The 2528-nt window shown below is 29.5% G+C and overlaps 1 protein-coding gene across 1 annotated transcript; it reads left to right on the top strand.

Moving 5' to 3' along the window:
- Nucleotides 1–737: 737 nt before the first annotated feature.
- Nucleotides 738–1619, top strand: LOC113385498 (alpha-tubulin N-acetyltransferase-like). Its single transcript, XM_026623353.1, has one exon. The coding sequence runs from the start codon at nucleotides 738–740 to the stop codon at nucleotides 1617–1619; it is 882 nt and encodes a 293-aa protein (XP_026479138.1).
- Nucleotides 1620–2528: the final 909 nt, after the last annotated feature.

Genomic DNA, 2528 nt, shown 5'->3' with positions numbered 1-2528 from the left:
TCATTTACTCGTTTCAGTCATGTAACTTTTTTAGAATTGTTTTTTATTATATACCGATTTTTGCTCCTAGTATGATTGAAAAAAATTTTAAAAGATATAAAAATCTTCTAACCATTATCAGAGATTTTGAAAATGACATGTTGTGATATAACCTGAATTTGCAGTGTTGTAGCGAAGTTCTCTGAAAGTGATCCTCAAAGCGGCTGTAAATATCTGAATGTGTTTAAATTTAATCGTTTATAATATTCATGTCGGCGATTTCATGTATTAACTAATTAAGCACATACTTTAAATTAAATACGTTAAAATTTTCGTTTGATTTGGAAGCTATTCTCCATAGTTGTATACCGTGAAGAACCATGGTCCAAATTAGCTTAATAATAGCTTTGTATAGCTTTTCTTAACACAAAACACCATTGACACCTGTTTCGACTTTATCGTCACACCACATTGTTTTCTCATCGACATATTTAGACTTAGATTTAGATTTTTCAAAGCATTGAACAAAATGTCAAAATAGAAAATATTTTGCGAATCAAAGTTTCATGTCAGATTTTGTTTAGTGGGCACTTGACACTTGCATTTGTTTTTGCAGTTAAAATTTTGCAATAATTTATAAGTAGTAATCATTTTCAATATCGCATGAAAACCGTAATAAAAGAAATGAAATAATAAACCTCCAGTTTGTAACTATAGAAAACAAAGTATATTTTTCATAACTATTTCATTTTATCCAAATGGAGTTTAAATTTGATATAAATAAAATTTTAAAATCGCCAATCATAAAAATTTATAACAACCTACTACCAGAAAATTTTAAAGGTGACAAGAAAACAGCTGATGACGTGGCGACCAAAATCGAAGAAATTATCAACAAATTGGGTCAAGCATCTGCAAATGCTCAAAACTTATCTCAGCCAATAACCACAGCGGAAAAATTTATAAATAAAGATCAGAATATATATTTGTTAATTGACGAAAAAGGACAAAGTGGTCGTGGCAATGTAACCGGAATTTTAAAAACAGGCAGAAAAAAGCTCTACCTTTTTGATGATAAAGGTGAACAAAAACAGGTATTTCCAATATGTTTGCTAGACTTTTATATCCATGAATCCCAACAAAGATCTGGTAAAGGAAAAATGCTTTTTGAGCATATGCTTAAAGTTGAACATACACAACCAGCCCATTTAGCAATAGACAGGCCTTCAGCCAAACTGCTGAACTTCTTGGAAAAGCATTATGGATTGTCAAGAAAGCTTCCCCAGTCTAACAACTTTGTCATATACGATGGATTTTTCAATAACCCTAAAGAACTGCCACATGTTCAAAATGATCGAAAGAATTTTGGACAAGTTGACCATAGTGACCAATCACAATTGCGCCAAGGAAGATATCCTAGACCTGCTTGTTCTATGGGTCAGATAATGCAAACCGTTGCACCAGAAGGTGATGTGCCACCCAACCATAGTACCAGTACTAAGCCTATTATTTTGGGTAGTGATAATCAAGATGCAAACTTTCCAACTTCTTCAACCAGACCGCGATATGTGAATAACCAACAGCAGTCCACTGTAAAACATCTATTCATCAATCGTGCTCCGTTCCGGCATGCGATTTAGAAAAAAATTATCCGAAATAACTAAATAAAAATTTTTTCTATTTTTGTTAATAATTCATTCGTATTTCTGAGAGAAACATTAAAATGTAGTGAAATGATCTTATCAAGCAAATTCAATCCAAAAATTTTTTGACTAAATGCTACTATAAATTTTTATTGTATAAAGAATTTGAATAAATTTTTGTATTCTTTTTTGTATTTGTTTTTTTATTCTAATTTTAATTCTTGTTTGTATTTTTGTCTTGTATTTTGTAATGAACTGTTTAGTTGATTAATAATTAAACTAGGTATAGGTGGTGGAATTTCGCCTTAAGGAAAGTTGCATAAACTTCCCATTCGATATGTTTAAGTAGTCAATATTATTATTCTTAGTAATAAAATAAATATCAATATTATTATTAATATGAAAATAAACATCAATATAATTAACAATATAAATACCAATATCAATATCAATATTAATATAAATATCAATATAGATATCAATACAAATATTAGTACAAATATTATTAAGACTGTCAACTAGAATTTTCAGCACCTTCGAAAATTGTAGCAAAAATTACAAAGTAGCGTCAAACAAATCATAATAATTTGAAAAGTCCTACAAAGTTATACAATACAAATAAAAAATTAAAATGTTTGGTACAACACAAATTTCTTTATCTATTAGTTGACAAATATAATTTTCCTTATAAATGTTATGTTGACACAATTGTCAACTTGGATTTAAAGCAAAGCATGGGATATCCTAGTAAAAGGGGTAACTAGTAACATTTGTTTTTCAATAAGATTTTAAACGATGTTAAAGCATATTTTTATCTCGACTGGACATGAAAATCTCCCTGCATAATGTTGTTATAGATTCTGTCCCGCGGGTCAATGAAGTAAACAAAACTGTGCAGGTCCGTCA

This window comes from Ctenocephalides felis, unplaced genomic scaffold (assembly GCF_003426905.1).
Source record: "Ctenocephalides felis isolate EL2017-DRISC unplaced genomic scaffold, ASM342690v1 CF-g0.4_SCAFFOLD_03571, whole genome shotgun sequence".
NCBI lineage: Eukaryota > Metazoa > Arthropoda > Insecta > Siphonaptera > Pulicidae > Ctenocephalides > Ctenocephalides felis.
This window is presented reverse-complemented; position numbering and strand designations above follow the sequence as displayed.